Here is an 18030-nt window from a genome sequence, read left to right as displayed (position 1 = left end):
GAGCAGACTCAGCGCCGTGTGCTATGGTTACAGCGAATAAATAATTCGATATATGAATCAATATATCATTTCTAAATCAGCCCATACTTCTTTTGGATTATGAGTGTCAAATTAAAATGTTGGGTGTAGTATCAAAAGGAGTGTTTTGGAGTTTAGTCAAATAATTCGGATCACTGCAGAGAGGCAGTGCTGCCCGTGTCGAACTTTTCCGATTGCGAACGAGGATTGCCGAAGAGCTATATAGGCGTTACATAACTCCTTTAGAAAGGGGTTTTGGTTTGTGAATACACCCCGTGACACTCAGTTGTGAATATCATAAGTATTATTATTTTGGGCTTAACACAATTCAAAGCAAAACATCAAACTTACCTGACGCCGGTTCAAACACTTGGAGCCCTTTTCCAACTGTAGCCAACCACAGGCCAGAAGAGTGGATACGGGAGGTGTTTGGCATCTACATTGCGTCTGATTGGTCAGAAATCCCACTACACCCCGCCCCCCTGGCGGTTCTTTCCCCTGACGTCACGCCAGGCTGTCACTGACTCTGGACAACCGCTTTGAAGTGCACACACTCCTGCGAGGACATCGAGGTCAACAGCGGCGGTGTGTTTGCTACAATAAATAAATACACAACAACAAGACAAAAGTGAAAGCACGAGTGCTAGCAAGGGGAAGTGTTTTTGTTTTGTACAGAGGGAAGAAAGACGCTAGCTAGTGCGCGCCTGCCAACGTCGTGTCAATTAGTTGATTAGGTAGGTTACAAGGAAGTCAAAGTGTGGAGAAGAAACGCAGGCGAAAACGAAAGTGTTCCGTTGTCTTGAATTATTCCAAGCAGGTGATTCAGTGATGGACTTCGTTGCTGGCTGCATTGGAGGTAAATATTTGCCTTTGCCCACACCCCGCATGACTACACTTGCTAGCTCACCTTTAGAGGCTACGCTAGCAGGTGGGATGCTACTGTCTTTACCTGCATAGTTGTCACCCTGGATAAGCAGAGAGAGAAGGCCGGCTTTTATTGCAACCGACCCGACCGCCCGTTTCTTACTAAAGTGATGCAACGCTGCCTCCAGATTACGAGTGTATTTTCAAAATACCGCTGAAAGGTGTCATTTTAGAGTTGTCGCACTGACTGCATCTTTGCTGAGTCGTTCTGTAGCATCTTATCCAAACACATACATTTTAATACTGGCAGCAAAACTGAGAAATGCAATTGCATTTTTATTGATGAGGATGAATGCGTAGAATTTATTTCGGGATCCAACTATTAAAGGCCTACTGAAACCCACTACTACCCACCACGCCGTCTAATAGTTTATATATCAATGATGAAATATTAACATTGCAAAACATGTCAAAACGGCCTTTTTAGTTTAATAAATTACAATTTGAAATTTCCCGGGAGTTTCGTCTTGAAAACGTTGTGTAATGATGACGTGTACTCAAGACGTCACGGGTTTTAAGGAAATATGAGCGCTGCACACACACACAGCTAAAAGTCGTCTGCTTTAACGGCATAATTACACAGTATTTTGGAGATCTGTGTTGCTGAATCTTTTGCAATTTGTTCAATTAATATTGGAGAAGTCTCAGTAGAAAGATGGAGTTGGGAAGCTTTAGCCTTTAGCCACACAAACACACGGTGATTCCTTGTTATAAAATTCCTGGAGGTGAAACTTTCCTATGGATCAGAGCGGGGTCAAGCCAACATGGATCCCTACCAAATGTCAACCAGCAGGTTTCAGTGAGAAAATTGTGATTAAAAAGTCAGTTCTTACCGGAGAAAAGCTGAGCTTGTGCCGTCCATAGCTGCCGTCGGCTACCCTGAGACACTGCGCGTCAAGACACCCGTGGAGACACCCTTCCGACTATCAGGTACTATTTAACTCACTAAAACACTAGCAACACAATAGAACGATGAGGGATTTCCCAGAATTATCCTAGTAAATGTCTCTAAAAACATCGACATCCGTCCCAATGCAATCGCTTTTTTTTGTAACACTTTTTTTAATCTTTTTTTTTTTCTAGTCCGTCACTATCAATATCCTCAAACACAAATCTTTCATCCTTGCTCAAATTAATGGGGAAGTTGTCGTTTTCTCGGTCCGAATAGCACTTTTTGTTGGAGGCTCCCATTAAAAATAATGTGAATATGTGAGGAGCCTCCACACGTCTGACGTCATCGTCTGCGACTTCTGGTAGAGGCAGGGCATTTCTCTTATTACCGAAAGTTGCAAACTTTATCGTGGATGTTCTCTACTAAATCCTTTCAGCAAAAATATGGCAATATCGCGAAATGATCAAGTATGACACATAGAATGGACCTGCTATCCCCGTTTGAATAAAAAAATCTCATTTCAGTAGGCCTTTAAACATTTATAACAGTCATTGTGACCAAAATGATCACGGTTATCATTATCATAGAGAAACAAAAATAAATAAACACAAAAAACGGATAAAACACACTGCCTTAATGCATATTAAAAAAAAAAAGAATGACATGCACCTGGAGATAGGTTGATTGGCAACACTAAATTGGCCCTAGTGCAGTGGTTCTTAACCTGGGTTCGATCGAACCCTAGGGGTTCGGTGAGTCGGGCTCAGGGGTTCGGTGGAGGTCAAGACACACCTGACTCATCGAGTAAATAAAAAGTTCTCCCTATCGGCGTATTGCGGATACGGCAACAGCAGAAGTCACACTGATTTGCAGGTGTGTCATTTGTTGTGATACACTGTGTTGGTTTTTTGTTCTTTGAACAAGGTGATGTTCATGCACGGTTCATTTTGTGCACCAGTAAAAAAACATCGTAACACGTAACGTATGGGGAACATTTTCACCATTTATTAGTTGCTTATTAACATGCAAATTTGTAACATATTTGCTCTTAACTAGTCATTCTTAAGTACTTATTAATTCCTTATTCGGCATGACCTTATTATAACCCTAACCCTCTAACCCTAACCAAATAACTCTAAATTAAGTCTTTGTTACTTAGAATATGTTCCCCATACTAAAGTGTTACCAAAAACATATAACTTTGTCTTGAATTTGAAAGAAAAACATTTTATTTTTCACTAAAGAAGGGTTCGGTGAATGCGCATATGAAACTGGTGGGGTTCAGTACCTACAACAAGGTTAAGAACCACTGCCCTAGTGTGTGAACGTTAGTGTGAGTGTTGTCTATTTGTGTTGGCCCTGTGACTTGTCCAAGGTGTACACCGCCTTCCGCCCGAATGTAGCTGAAAAAAGTCTCCAGCACCCTCCGCGACCCGAAAGGGACAAGCAGTAGAAAATGGATGGGTGGGATAAAGGAAAGTAAAAATGTCATAACCTTTTTTTCCCCCCTATAAATGCACTGCATTGAAATTGCACTTTTAACAAGTGCGCATGTGTACAAATATAAATAAAAATAAGAAATTGCCACTGTTTGCCACTACACACGCACACCATCACATGCAGCGGTCAGGCTGAAAAACAATGCTCGTGTATTTAAAGTTCCGAGTACTGCATGCAGTCTGAGTTTTTATCCATCCATCCACTCTGTACCGCTTTTCACTCTTGTGGTCGCGGGGGCCTGGAGCCTATCCCAGGTGCCGTCAGGCGGAAGGTGGGGTACACCCTGGATAAGTCGCCATCTCATCGCAGGGTCAACACAGATAGACGGACAAATTTCACACTCACATTCACACACCAGGGACCATTTATTGTTGCCAGTCAGCCTAATCCCAGGTGCACGTCTTTGGAGGTGGGAAGTAACCGGAATCACCAGATGGAGCCCGAATGGTCACGGGGAGAACATGCAAACTCCACATGCAAAGACATCGAACCTGGGAATCGAAACCAGGACCTTCTTGCTGTGAGGAAGGAGCGCTAACCTCTCTTCCATTGTGCTGCCCTGGGTTTTTATCAATTGTTACAAATTACATTAAAGCGATTAATTGAATCAACAGAAAAGTATCATGTAATTTAATCAATTAATCATTGCAGCCATAATCCCTGCGGTATACTAATGTTTCTCTTGTTATGTTGAAACCGACAGGGCCTGAAGGGCCTTCTGTAGTCCTGTATCACCGAAGGGAAAATTCCATTGAGTCTGCATCAAGCGAGTAAACAAAATGAGATACGATACAAAAGCCGTACCCAAGTGCATATCAATGAATTTGAATATCTTGCAAATATTTTTTTTATTTCAAGAGTTTAGTTCAAGTAAAGAGAGCATTCATGTTCTTGGAAGTATTACCTGTATGATGGACGGTATTTGTTTCTGGATATTTCTGTACCTAATGTGACTAGTTGACTAATGTTTGGACGTACGTTCAACGGTGCAGACAAAACGTATGTGGTATTATTGTCCTTGTGTTCTGACGATGTAGGACGACATTACGGGTTCACCGCTATAAGATTGAAGCCATTGACGTAATTTGGTAATGATGTCGGAATTTCATAATGATGAAGTCATAATCTTACGATAAACTAAAATGAGGAATTGTAAATTACTACTTTTGCTCAAAAGTTTTGACTCTTTCTGCAAAATGTTAACTTTTCACTGTTAATATTCTGACTTTTTTTTACATAGCCACCACATTTTGAAATTTGTCGAACGTAGTTCCTTTATATCATCAATTACTCCCCCTTTACAACTTGTGCATACACACATGTAAACACCCCAGGCATTACTGCAGTTATGGTCATGTGCTTGTTTCACCTGCTGTGTCCTTCATTTGCTTGTTTTTCACTGTATGTGTGTTTGTGCGTGTATGTGTGTGCGTGCGTGCGTGCGTGTCCATGACGCACTGTGGGGTTGAGGTCAATGGCTGCCGTCATTGTGTCAAATACACACATGCTTTTGCTCTTTTCCTGGCGCTCTCAGCTGATAGCTTCTCTTTACAAACGGGTCACGTGATGACGAAAGCAGGTTCTTATGTCGGATTAGCTTTCTGTAGTTTGTTTACAACCCTTAAAACCCTAAGAACAACCTTGTCTGCTTTTTGTCACACTAAACTTCTATTTATCATACCATCTTTGACTATTTGTTTCATTAGGTTTGTATTTTTAAGAAGTTTACCAATAATTTAGCAAATCAGATCCTTTTTTATTATATCACTCAGGAAATGCCAGAATAGTACTTTTATTACTATTTTTCTTTGTTTTGTGCTCAAAACATTATGTGTGCACTACTTCAGTGATTCTCAACCTTTTTTCAGTGATGTACCCCCCGTGAACATTTTTTAAATTCAAGTACCCCCTAATCAGAGCAAAGCATTTTTGGTTGAAAAAAAGAGATAAAGAAGTAAAATACAGCACTTTGTCATCAGTTGCTGATTTATTAAATAGTATAACAGTGCAAAATATTGCTCATTTGTAGTGGTCTTTCTTGAACTATTTGGAAAAAAATATATAAAATTAACTAAAAACTTGTTGAAAAATAAACAAGTGATTCAATTATAAATAAAGATTCCTACAGAAAAAAGTAATCATCAACTTAAAGTTTCCTCTTTGGGGATTGTAATAGAGATCCATCTGGATTCATTAACTTAATTCCAAACATTTCTTCACAAAAAAAAAAATCTTTAACATCAATATTTATGGAACATGTCCACAAAAAATCTAGCTGTCAACACTGAATATTGCATTGTTGCATTTCTTTTCACAGTTTATGAACTTACATTCATATTTTGTTGAAGTATTATTCAATAAATATATAAAGGATTTTTGAATTTTTTTTTTTTTTTAATCTCACGTACCCTTTGGCATACCTTCAAGTACCCCCAGGGGTACGCGTACCCCCATTTGAGAACCACTGCACTACTTGATTGCAGCCAACAGAGGCACTGTGGACTAGGGCTGGGTGATATGGCCTTTTATTAATATTTCGATATTTTTAGGCCATGTCACGATACACGATATATATCTCGATATTTTTGCCGTAGCCTTGAATTAACACTTGATGATTATAATCACACCAAAATGAAGATTCTATGTGTCTACATTAAAACATTCTTGTTCATACTGTGCTAATTTTAAACTTTAATGCAGAGAGGGAAATCACAACTAAGTCAATTTACCAAAACTGTATTTATTAAACAGTTATTAAGCAGTGGCACAAATATCAATGTCATTTCCAAAACAGAAAGTGCAAGATTGTCAGACATTTTAAAATAAGCTATTAGTGCACTTTTGTGCATGATGTCACGAAGATGACATATAAAAAACCCCCACTAAATTAGAGTACACTTTTTATACTGAACTCCACTCCAATTGTTTAAAACAAATAAAGTGCACTTTTGTGCATGATGTCACACAAGATATTTCAATAACTGTCAAATAAAAAATAGCTGCATAATAGGAAATCAAATAGTGTATGTCCTTCACTATGTGGTAGGTTACTGCGGACGTTATCTCCTTCTTTTTTGTCTATTTTTTCATACAGTGTTGATTTGGAAATGGTGTTTATGTGCAGGTTGCTTCGGCATTTTGTTAGGTGTGTCACCGGCCGGAGATGTTGACATGCGGAGTTTCAAGCACTCCTCATTATCTAGCGCAGTGGTTCTCAACCTTTTTCAGTGATGTACCCCCTGTGAACATTTTTTTTTTAATTTAAGTACCCCCTACTCAGAGCAAAGCATTTTTGGTTGAAAAAAAGAGATAACGAAGTAAAAGCACTATGTCATCAGTTTCTGATTTATTAAATTGTATAACAGTACAAAATATTACTAATTTTTAGTGGTCCTTCTTGAACTATTTGGAAGAAAATATGTAAAAATAACTAAAAACTTGTTGAAAAATAAACAAGTGATTTAATTATAAATAAAGATTTCTACATGTAGAAGTAATCAACTTAAAGTGTCCTCTTTGGGGATTGTAATAAAGATCCATCTGTATTCATCAACAAAATTCTAAACATCCATCCATCCATCCATCCATCCATTTTCTACCGCTTATTCCCTTTTTGGGTCGCGGGGTGTGCTGGTGCCTATCTCAGCTACAATCGGGCAGAAGGCGAGGTACACCCTGGACAAGTCTCCACCTCATCGCAGGGCCAACACAGATAGACAACATTCACACTCACATTCACACACTAGGGCCAATTTAGTGTTGCCAATCAACCTATCCCCACGTGCATGTCTTTGGAGGTGGGAGGAAGCCGGAGTACCCAGAGGGAACCCACGCAGTCACGGGGAGAACATGCTAACTTCACCCGCGAGCCCGGGATTGAACCCAGGACTATTCAGGACCTTCGTACTGTGAGGCAGACACACTAACCCTTCCTCCACCGTGCTGCCCCTAATTCTAAACATTTCTTTACAAAAAAAAAATCTTTAACATCAATATTTATGGAACAGGTCCAAAAAATATCTAGCTGTCAACACTGAATATTGCATTGTTGCATTTCTTTTCACAATTTATGAACTTACATTCATATTTTGTTTAAGTTTTGTTCAATAAATATATTTATAAAGGTTTTTTGCTATTTTTAGAATATTTAAAAAAATCTCACGTAACCCTTGGCATACCTTCAAGTACCCCCAGGGTTACGCGTACCCCCATTTGAGAACCACTGCTCTAGTGGGTGACTTTTCAAATGATGCTACAAATTAGCAGAAATGCTACTTTTTGTAGCAACGCTTTTGCCACATACTTTACATATTACGGTTGTTCAACATATTCCCGCTTGAAACCAAACCACCGACAGACGATGGACCCCGTGCTGTTTTTCTTCCTCCATTTGTTACCAAATTTGCACCGTCTTTCTTGTATTATCACTCGCACCACTCCGCTAGCATCACAGCTAATGTGACCCATTCCGCTACTTCTCTGCTCCATGAGGGCGTATGACGTTGCAATTGTGACAAGTATGTGACGTATGTAAGAAGGTGCGCTTGTTTTATTCCTCTGTGCGAAGGAGAAACACTAAAGAGTGAGAGGAGCCTGTAGTCTTAATGCCCGCAGCTAAAAGCAACTGCATGAGAAGCTATACTCGAATATCACGATACAGTCATTTTCTATATCGCACAGGGACAAACCCGCGATATATCGAGTATATTCAATGTATCACCCAGCTTTACTATGGACCCAGTCTAATTTATTTTTATTTATGCTGGGACAAGCGGTAAAAAAATGGATGGATTGATGTTTGAATGAATCTATTTACATGTATTTGTATTTAGATTTTATGTCAAATAATTTGATATCAAATTGTTTATCTTATTTAAAAAGTATACGATATAAACAAAAATCTGTGGGTAAAATCTCTCCTTTGATCTATAGATAAATAAATGTGATTTGCTTGCCAATTAGGTGTGTAACGATTGATCAATACTTCAACATTATTATTTGTATTCCTAAATGTCAAGTATATCGATCTGTGCTCAGCAAGTTTGCCTTTTAAGAGATAGGTATCCACCGTAGATAATATAAAAAGGAATCGATGTAATTTATCAATACTAGTAAAAGGAAAATATTGGGTTTAAGAACTGCAGACTCTATATTAAGTTTAGCACTTTTGGGAAAACAAATATTTTAATCGTTAAGTCTATTTTCCTATCTGTGACGCCTTCAATACAAAAATGGCAGATAACTACGATGGTTGAGAAAGGTCATAACAGATGCAAATGTCCCAAGACAATAATGTATTCTCTGTGGCATGTGTTTTCTGTATGCCTTTAAGAGATGGTGCTTTTGTGTGTGATGTGTGTGGCAGAGTACTGAAAAAACTTGAGTCTCTCGAGAGTTTGGGTCTGTGTATTCAGCGTTTAATGTTCTGGCGATCAGCAGCTCTTGCGTATATATGTGTTTTAACTCCCTGAGTTTGTTACCGCTTGTTACAAAGTGCGTGAGACAGAGTGTACGTACGGCTGTCTCTCCCTCTCCACTGCCAGGCATTGCAATATCATAACTTTCAGCTACAGCGCGATTGCAAAAGCCACAATAAATACAAATGACACAACACAATAATAGAGCCGCAACACAACTTTAAACCACAGAAGACGCAGCCTACACAATTGAAGTGAAAGAGGTGCAAGCTCCGCGACGCACTGACTCTTGGAACACAAGAAGAATTCCTTTTTATGAGAAACAAATATTATAGAAGAGATGGCTCAAGAAGGAAGTTAAGAAGTGAGGGACCAACAACATCAACAGGATGAGGAAGCATACATGTTTTCGCACACCTGTGATGCTGTCTTTCATTGGCAACACGAGGGCGGAGAACAGATACAGTATGGCGGGCTTCGGGAAATTTATTTAGCAGGTAAAACTACTGTTAAAATGTTGATTACTGTACTTTTATTGAGTATTGCTCGAATGTTGAAAATGTGAGTAGAAAATGTTTCCTCTTCTTATTTCAACCTTAAATGTTGGTTGCACTTTATTCAAATAAGATGTCAATGCATTGTCCATTAACTGTTGTTTACTTACTTGTTTGTGTCCACAACTAATTCATACATGGTTCCCTTACAAGAAATAACACAAATATTGGAAACTTCAGCTGCAGTGTCCACTATTTGTTTTCACAGTAACACTGCTTGATTTTTTTTGCTAAACAGTTACTGAATTGATTTTAACTCACTGTATCGTTTCGATTCGCATCGTTCTAAAAAATATCGTCGGTGAAACGTATCAGTAACCTCAAATATCGTATGGAATCGTTGTTAAAACAAATTGTTACACCCATACTGCTAATAAATTAAAAAAAGCTAATAAGATTAAACGATTAAATAATTATTTAATAATTTATGATAAAAATGTTTTAAAAAGGGAAATTTGTTTTTTTATAGCTTAAATTTATTTCAAAATATTTTTATGTAGATGTTGTAAGACACACATTTAGGGGTGCATCACATTTTGTGTATTCTGATGATCAAAACTGTCATTTGAGTCGTTTTTGTACAATAGAGCTCTGCTATTGCCAAGAAACATGCAAATAAAGTAAATAAATTAAATAAATGGGTTGTACTTGTATAGCGCTTTTCTACCTTCAAGGTACTCAAAGCGCTTTGACACTACTTCCACATTTACCCATTCACACACACATTCACACACTGATGGAGGGAGCTGCCATGCAAGGCGCCAACCAGCACCCATCAGGAGCAAGGGTGAAGTGTTTTGCTCAGTACACAACGGACGTGACGAGGTTGGTACTAGGTGGGATTTGAACCAGGGACCCTTGGGTTGCGCACGGCCACTCTCCCACGCCGTCAAGTACAAAAAAATGCCTATTATTGATACTTTTAACCTTGTAATATGCCTTAAATGTATGTAAAACCGGTAAAGTCGGCATGTCTAAAATGTTAATAAAAACAGAATACATGCACATGAATATTTGCAAATCATTTTCAACTTATTTTCAATTGAATACACTGCAAAGACAAGATATTTAATGTTAGAACTGAGAAACAATTTTTTTTTTTGCAAATATTCATTAACTTAGAATTTAATTGCAGCAACACATTGCAAAAATGTTGGCACAGGGGCATTTTTACCTCTGTGTTACATCGCTTTTCCTTTTAACAACACTCAGTAAACATTTGGGAAATGAGGAGACCAATTTTTGAAATTTTTACAGGTGGAATTTTAACTTTTTTGAGCCGACCTTTGATAGTGCAAAAACAACCAAGGTTACCTAACACGATATATGGTGGTTGTGTACAACCTGTAAAACATTCTTATTTGATTTCATTATTTAATGCTAGAAGAGCCATACTAATTCAAAATTGGGCATTGTTATTTTTTTTATTAAAGTTGCCTTTTGTGGCATAGCTCTTATTTAGTAGCCCTCATGTGACTTTTGTCCTGACTTTGTCCTTCAGTGCCTCCTTATAGTATTTATAAATATGAGCACGTCGTGCCCCACCCCCACCACTCCTTGCCATATTTCTAACCAGTGTCAAGGTGCTATTGTGGAGATGCTAATAGCAGCCCTCGTGTTGATAACAATGCTGTCAACAACTCAAAAATGTCAGCTTCATACCTTGCTTTCTTGACAGGCACTTTGTATGTTTACAAAATACGATCTAGAATTGGCTATGTTCTTCTTTAACAATCTTTTGCCCTTGCTTTCAGGTGCTGCTGGAGTCTTAGTTGGTCACCCTTTTGACACTGTAAAGGTAGGAAGATTTGAAGTGTGTGTATGGGATTCAAAGAAGTTTTTTGTTATACCACACATACGCTCACATCAGACACATGAGATGGCACCAAATTTAGCACCCAAGGTCCCATATTTAGCTCAACGAAAAAGATAGTATGTTCATAATCATTTAAATGGAATATAAATAAAGTAGCATAGTTTAATTGGAATGTTATAAATATAAAACAAGTATGTATGTGCGTGTCCTTTCAGGTCAGACTGCAAGTCCAGAATGTCAACAAGCCTCTCTACCGCGGAACCTTTCACTGCTTCCAGTCTATCATACACCAGGAGTCGGTATGTACAAAACTCAAAACCAGTGAAGTTGGCACGGTATGTGTAAATCGTAAATAACAGAATACAATGATAAAAATAATAATAATAATACATTTTATTTGGTAGAGCGCTTTTCAGTGTACAGGATAAAAAGTTAAGATATGAAACAGTTCAAAGTAATAATACATAATACAGGAAATATAAAAGCAGTACATAGTAAAACACATAATAACACTGGACATTACAAGAGGGGACATTAAAAGTCACAGAACACTAATCACAGGCTAAAAGCAGATCTGAAGAGGTGTGTTTTGAGAAGGCTTTTGAAGGTAAGAAGGTCTGAGCAGTCACAGATGGGTTTGGGGAGAGAGTTCCAGAGAGTGGGAGCAACAATTTGCAAATCCTTTCTAACTTATATTTTAATTGAAATACACTGCAAAGAAAATATACTTAACGTTCGAACTGGTAAACTTTGTAATTATGTGCAAATATTAGCTCATTTGGAATTTGATGCCAGCAACATGTTTCAAAAAAGCTGGCACAAGTGGCAAAAACAACAGAAGTTGAGAACTGCTCATCAAACACTTATTTGGAACATCCCACAGGTGATCAGGGAAGTCACGCAGCTGCAGCAGGACGCAGGCTCCGTTTTATCAGTTGTAAACTATTATCACAATTTTTGAGATAAACATAATTGAAATGCTTTTGTGTGGCTAAAGGCTTCCCACCTCCATCTTTGTACTTTGATTTCTCCATTATTAATTGAACAAATTGCAAAAGATTCAGCAACACAGATGTCCAGAATACTGTGTAATTATGCGATTAAAGTAGACTACTTATAGCTTGGATCGGGCTGGAAAATAATGTCCGCTACAACCCGAGACGTCAAACGCACACGTCATCATACGCGTCATCAAACCGCGTCGTTTTCAACACGAAACTTCGCGGGAAATTTAAAATTGCAATTTAGTAAACTAAAAAGGCCGTATTGGCATGTGTTGCAGTGTTAATATTTCTTCATTGATATATAAACTATCAGACTGCGTGGTCGGTAGTAGTGGGTTTCAGTAGGCCTTTAATAATGCAAAGTTTATGCCGTAAATACTTGAATATGTCTAAAAAATATGTTTAAAAAAATCTTCTGATGAGCAATGGGTGAAAAGCAACAAAAACGTCATAAAGCAATAAATCATTTGGACATTCATGTGTGGAAATTTGAACATTCAAGCTCTGTACAACTTTTAAAGTTGTATTTTTCTCTTAGTTTTAGTTGGAATTGTGCAAATTGAGGTTTGCCACTATTTATTCGTTTTGATATTCCATGTGCGTGATGCGACTCTTTGCAGATGTTTGGTTTATACAAAGGCATCGGCTCACCAATGATGGGTCTCACCTTCATCAACGCCATCGTGTTCGGCGTCCAGGGGAATGTCATGCGTCTATTGGGCCAGGACACACCCGCCAACCAATTTATGGCGGGTGCAGCTGCAGGCGCCATCCAGTGCATCATCTGCTGCCCCATGGAGTTGGCTAAGACGCGCATGCAGATGCAAGGCACGGGCGAGATGAAGTCATCCAAAAAGACATACAAGAACTCTCTGGACTGCTTGGCTCGCATCTACAAGCGAGAGGGCTTGTGGGGAATCAACAGGGGCATGGTGACTACGTTCATCCGCGAGACGCCCGCCTTTGGCTTCTACTTCCTGGCATACGACGTGTTGACGCGCTACCTGGGATGTGAACCCGAGGACCGCTACATGATCCCCAAGTTGCTGTTTGCCGGCGGCATGGCGGGCATCGCTTCATGGCTCTCCACCTATCCTGTGGACGTTATCAAGTCGCGTCTCCAGGCGGACGGCGTGGGCGGTGTCAACCGGTACAGTAGCATTGCGGACTGCGTGCGACAGAGCGTGCGCATGGAGGGCTACATGGTGTTTACGCGGGGGCTTACCTCCACGCTGCTGCGGGCCTTTCCCGTCAATGCCGCCACTTTCGCCACTGTCACACTCGTCCTCATGTACGCGCGCGGCCCTCAGTCGGCGCCCGAGGACTGCGAGGCGCCTCAGACCCAGCGCTCCAGTCTGTAACGGACAGGGGGGGGTAATGTCGCCTGCCGCGCCTTCCACTACACGGCACTTTATCGCAGCGAGGTAGGAAGTCAAAACACTTTATTATAAAGCAACAATGGCTGCTTTTGAACCAAGACGTTTATATTTCAAAGCAATAATTTACCTGTCAGGTGCAGCAAGACATTCACTTCCTGGAAGCTTCCAGTGCAGCTCATACCTACGTTGCATATGTCCTACAATATACTGCACTTATTTTCGTGTACATACAGTATATAGAATTGTCATACATATTTTTTTGTGTGAACCAACTTTTTACCTGCCTTACCGTATTTGACGCAGTGTGTAAGAACAGAGCACCTTGCTGAAGAGCGGCGAGTAAACGTATGAATTGAACATACTTATCAAATATATCAAAACTTTTGAATCATGCATATCAAACTAACTGTATCATGAAGTATTTGATTGACAATTTTAGCCTCAAACTTATTTTTTGTATCCTGTAAATTAGCGTGAAATTAGGTGTGAACAATACTGCTGTATTGCTGAGGGGTTAAGGCATATGTCATGTTTGTTTTGGTTAAAAGGAACTGTGGTGAGGTTCAGCTTGGGTAGAAGTGCGACCAGGTACGGTGAGAGTCACCTAGTGTAAGGTAACCCTAGATTTTCAAAAAGCTGAAGCGTAACTAAAGACCTTCGCTCTCTAGTTAGGCGTCAACACTGTCATTTATAGCAGTATTCAGTACCAATTATTTCAGGCATTAGTGATGTGGAACGTGCAGTAGGTAACTTTGTTTGGCATTTGTATTCAAACCATCAGTTCCAATGAGTGCATTCACATGTGTCATGTTTGGTTTGATTGAAAGGACCTGTGGTGCGTTTGCTATGCAAGTACAATTTGTTGGACCAAGTGTGAAGGCTATTATCTAACCTCAACCTAGCAGACCAGGACTTTTTGAGAGATGGCTTTCGATCTGCTTGTAAGTAAACTCTGGCATGGTGCGGATCACTTGAGATAAAATGTGACTGATACACAGATTTTTAAAGTGTTAAAAATTGGTATACACAGATTTTTAAAGTGTTAATAATTGTGAAAATGCGTTGGAAATATTGTGTCACTCCCTCAGTGTGCATGAGTGCCTCTGCGGTTACCAATGCATTCTTTTTAAAGTATATTTTACAAGCTTTTGGTGAATTCTACTCAGCTAAAAATATTATAAAATGAAAATAATTATTTAATCCAGCAGACTGCATTTTGGTTTGGAATGTAATAATTTTATTTTCCGGGCTTTAGAGCGCACCAAACTGCACCCACCAAATTTTAGAAGAAAAAAATACTTTTACATGTATTATCTGCACCGAATTTTAAGCTGCATATATACATACCGGTGCGAAAGATTTTGTAAATGCTGATTTACACACCTGAATTGGTAGGTACCAAACGGAGCCTGTCACATGGCAGTAAAACGGCTGATCAAACAAAACAGGAGTCATCGTCATGGACCCATACGCTGTAGAAGTTCACTCTCCAATCAGCTAAACAGACTCAATAAGTCCATGGTGACATTTTGGTGAATGTATTGAGGAATTTGTGAAACTGAAATAATTAAAAAAAGAATGCCATTGTAGGTTAATAATACTAATACAGACACTTGCAAACATGTTAGCACATTTGCTTATTCTCCCGAAGCTAGCTTGATTACATTAGGATAGCATGTACAAATTTGCATGAAAACACTCCTACAGACATCACACATGAGACAGTTTTGTAAGTTTGAATTGTTTTAGTTATACTGTAAAACGTACAAACGAGAGTGAGGAATGAAGAATCCTTTCGAGCAGAAACGCTATGGATGAATATACTACCAGCATGAAACAGGAAGAATATTGTCAACCTGCAGCACCTGCAGTGAGCAAACTTGTCCAAAACAAGCACAATAGCACACCCAAATGACACTCCTTTTCAGTGTCTCTGTCTGTAATATGAAAACTAATTTTTAATACAAAACATTATGGTCGTTAGCAAAGAAAATTCCATAAATTAGCCACACCGTTTTTTAGGCTACAGGGTTCAAAGCATTGGGAAAAGGTAGTGGCTATAGTCCGGAAAATATGGTATGTGTTGTAATAAGTAGGGCGAAGTAACAGATTTGGTACTTTTATGGGTACCGGCCTAATTCTGTTGGTACTATTGGGACCCGATGCAGGTGAACGACAAATGGTGACATATTTCGATAGCATTGTTGCATGTGATGTCATGTTTGATTGCGTACTCGCACAGACTGAAAAATTGGCAAACACACAAGCGTATTCGTAGTGGGCTGGCTCTAAAGTTGTAATTTTTCATGTCAACAAATGGCTTTTTTTGAGTGACGGAGGATAGCCGATTCGCAATAACATATGTTCGTTTGCAAGCCATTCGTACTGGCGCATCTCAAAAAATGTGAATATTTTGCAGAAATGTTTTGATGTCAGAAGTTCAAATAAGACAAATACAACAACTAAAGAAAGACTCAGGAAGTATTTTCTTTTTTTCACCATGAGTCAACTAGATAAATGGATTTAAATAGTTTGCGATAATCTAATAAACTTTTTGACAATTTTTTATATTTTATCAGAAACTGTACTGAATTTGATTGTTTTATTAGTTGTAAACTATTATCACAATTATTGAGATAAACATAATTGAAATGTTTGCACAGTGATGGTCACTTTGGTTTGCCACTTGTCAGAAGAGGTGATTGTGTATCCGGCAGCTAAACAAGTTGACTTCTAAAGTTTTTACTTTACGTTCTTCACTGAACAGTCTTCAGTCACATGACAAGTACAAAACCACAAGTGTGATCGTAGCCTACGTATTTTGTTGTTGTGCTTGTGTCCATAGGTTAAGATTGTTCACATCTGATGAATGTATTGTATTTATGCTTTAATTAAAGACTTTATGAACCTAATCTGGATGAAGTCTTTTTAAATCATTTGAATTTTTTTAAAATTACTAAATTACGCTGAAAAATGGTCTCATTTATGCTGAGCTTTAGTCAAACCTCAACTTCGGAATGAGGCTGTCATGAAATGGTGCGCATTAAAACTTATTTTGTTGAGATAGTGGTTCGTTTGACATGCACTAAAAACCAAAACATGCTGAATGCAATATGCTGTATATGTAATTTTGATTGTTTTGCTTTGTGACTATGAGACTCTTGAATTTATACAATGTGAGTATTAGGAATCTAGTGGCAGAATATTTTCTCCCCAAAAAACTACATATGACAAGTACAACAATTTAAAAAAGTAATTCATTACGAGAAGTAAGTACTGAAGTTGTAATATTTTTAGGAAAAAGTCAGAATCATAATTTTAAGAAGTAAAAAAACATAGTTGGTAAGACCAAAGTGTAAATGTACGAGAATAAAATATATATTAGATCGTTGTACAGTGAATGCAGCCAAAAACCTTATGCGGAAAAAGTCCCAATTATACAAGTAATCAGTGTGATGTCTTAAGTAAAATTTTAAGTATACCAAAGTCATAATTTTAGAAGCAAAACTTATTTAAAATTGTAAGTAAACAAGGCAACACAGTGTAAGAGGGGTTAGTGCATCTGCCTCACAATACGAAGGTCCTGGGTTCGATCCTGCGCTCGGGATCTTTCTGTGTGGAGTTTGCATGTTCTCCCCGTGACTGCGGGGGTTCCAGGTACTCCGGCTTTCTCCCACCTCCAAAGACATGCACCTGGGATAGGTTGATTGGCAACACTAAATTGGTCCAGTGCCCCCCGCTACCCTGAAGGGAATAAGCGGTAGAAGATGGATGGATGATGGATGTAAGTAAATAGGACTAAAGTGTAATGTTACAAGAAAGAAGTTGTAACTGTATGTCAACATATTTGGAGCAATTTTCAGGCTAACTATAATGAAAGCAAGACTGACAAGACAAAAGTTATTTTATCTGCAGGAAGTTGAAATACGAGCAAAAGTCGTAATAAAAGAAAAAAGTTTTAACATTGTGAGACTATGAAAAGGGAAGTTTTCTTTCTTTGACCTATAAATGTTATAATATCAAATACTTGTGTTAAACGATGTCAAAGTGTCAAATAATACGGTTTATGTATTTGCAAGCCATGCAAAGACATGCAAGACATGCACCTGGGGATAGGTTGATTGGCAACACTCAATTGGCCCTAGTGTGTGAATGTGAGTGTGAACGTTGTCTGTGTTGGCCCTGGGATGAGGTGGCGACTTGTCCGGGGTGTACCCGCCTTCCGCCCGAAAGCAGCTGAGATAGGCTCCAGCGACCCCGAACGGCACAAGCGGTAGAAAATGGATGGATGGCATAGGCTCCAGCGACCCCGAACGGCACAAGCGGTAGAAAATGGATGGATGGCATTTGCAAGCAGTTTGGACGGGTCTGACACAGCGCCCCCCGCGACCCCAAAAGGGAATAAGCGGTAGAAAATGGATGGATGGATGGATGACTTTTTTTTTTTAACTTTCTTATATGGGCGTGCCTCTATACAGTGGGGCAAAAAAGTATTTAGTCAGCCACCGATTGTGCAAGTTCTCCCA

At 39.0% G+C, this 18030-nt stretch overlaps 1 protein-coding gene across 3 annotated transcripts; it reads left to right on the top strand.

Moving 5' to 3' along the window:
• The first annotated feature begins 504 nt into the window (after positions 1-504).
• On the top strand, positions 505-18030 carry LOC133553277 (mitochondrial basic amino acids transporter-like). 3 transcript variants are annotated; one of them, XM_061901301.1, is made up of 5 exons: positions 505-874; positions 1807-1872; positions 11060-11103; positions 11337-11420; positions 12746-18030. In XM_061901301.1, exons 1-5 carry the CDS (start codon positions 847-849, stop codon positions 13484-13486), a joined length of 963 nt encoding a protein of 320 aa, XP_061757285.1. In that variant the 5' UTR covers positions 505-846; the 3' UTR covers positions 13487-18030. The 3 variants fall into 3 exon arrangements, with proteins under 3 accessions (XP_061757285.1, XP_061757286.1, XP_061757287.1); XM_061901302.1 differs by lacking the exon at positions 1807-1872 and having other exon boundaries at positions 508-874; XM_061901303.1 differs by lacking the exons at positions 505-874; positions 1807-1872 and adding an exon at positions 10872-10990.

Source organism: Nerophis ophidion, linkage group LG05, assembly GCF_033978795.1.
Source record: "Nerophis ophidion isolate RoL-2023_Sa linkage group LG05, RoL_Noph_v1.0, whole genome shotgun sequence".
Classification (NCBI taxonomy): domain Eukaryota; kingdom Metazoa; phylum Chordata; class Actinopteri; order Syngnathiformes; family Syngnathidae; genus Nerophis; species Nerophis ophidion.
This window is presented reverse-complemented; position numbering and strand designations above follow the sequence as displayed.

Coding starts and splice junctions, on each gene's coding strand:
- LOC133553277 (XM_061901301.1), top strand. CDS start 847: ATGGACTTCGTTGCTGGCTGCATTGGAG. Junction 875..1,806: donor CGTTGCTGGCTGCATTGGAG/GTAAATATTTGC, acceptor TGCCGTCCATAG/CTGCCGTCGGCTACCCTGAG. Junction 1,873..11,059: donor GACACCCTTCCGACTATCAG/GTACTATTTAAC, acceptor CCTTGCTTTCAG/GTGCTGCTGGAGTCTTAGTT.